At 41.6% G+C, this 867-nt stretch overlaps 1 protein-coding gene across 1 annotated transcript in view; it reads left to right on the top strand.

Annotated features, from left to right (window-relative positions):
- Window positions 1-867, top strand: part of LOC102676934 (probable tyrosine-protein phosphatase F54C8.4) — a 30506-nt gene that overhangs the window by 26146 nt on the left and 3493 nt on the right. The window contains exons 7-9 of the mRNA XM_031514042.1: window positions 249-309; window positions 472-518; window positions 684-864. Coding sequence (XP_031369902.1) covers window positions 249-309; window positions 472-518; window positions 684-864 — 289 coding nt within the window. The remainder of the gene's footprint in view (window positions 1-248; window positions 310-471; window positions 519-683; window positions 865-867) is intronic.

Genomic DNA, 867 nt, shown 5'->3' with positions numbered 1-867 from the left:
TTTTTTTTTTTTCTTCTCTTTTCTTTTCTTTTCTCTTTTTTTTTTTTTTTTTTTACCGGTACACGTATGACGGTATGACATCGTACCGTTGAAAACGATGAAAAATACGGAACGTTGGAGCGTCGCAACGCGATTTATCTCCCTTTCTTTCAGTTTCTGTCCAACTATTAATTTTAACTATTGATATTAATTTATACTTTATCGCGCGTATATAAATTGAAGATTGGTTTTTTTCTCTTTTGTTTCAGATGACATTGTAGGGGTTCATTGCACTCACGGTGTAAATCGTTCCGGATACCTAATTTGTAGGTTAGTATGGTTCGGATATGGTATACGTACAAGATATATACATGTATCGTAGACGATACGAATAGAAACGTTAACGAAACGTCGTAAAAAGTGGTGTTTCGGAACGGATAAAAAGAATCGTCCGATTCGAGGAAATACGTAAATTGGTGTATCTCGTTACAGGTATCTCGTACAGCAATTAGGTTGGGAACTGGAGAATTGTTTAAAAGGTAGGTGGACGATCGTTGGCGATCGAAAGGTAAAGAGAAGAGAAAGGAGTAACAGAATGGGGAGGGGTGGTCGCGTTCTGGGATCGCGAGACAAGAGTTTCGAAACGAGAGGGTGGGGTGGACGATGGGAAGAATTGGCGTATACACTTGTGGTGTTTGTTTCAGCGTTCGAAACGGCCCGTGGATATCCCATCGATCGTAAAATCTATATAAACGCGTTGCAGAAAGTACCGCGCGAGAAAATCGACACGAGTAAAATCAGCGTGGATTCGAGGGGAACATCAGGCTCGGAGGCGCCGAGTAGAAGAGTGATGCGCGTTTCGTTCAAGTATCCAGGGAGCAACCCGTA

The sequence above is a fragment of the Apis dorsata genome, unplaced genomic scaffold (genome assembly GCF_000469605.1).
Source record: "Apis dorsata unplaced genomic scaffold, Apis dorsata 1.3 scaffold_867, whole genome shotgun sequence".
Classification (NCBI taxonomy): Eukaryota; Metazoa; Arthropoda; class Insecta; order Hymenoptera; family Apidae; genus Apis; species Apis dorsata.
The sequence above is the reverse complement of the archived record's forward strand: the minus strand, read 5'-3'. Positions and strand labels throughout refer to the sequence as shown.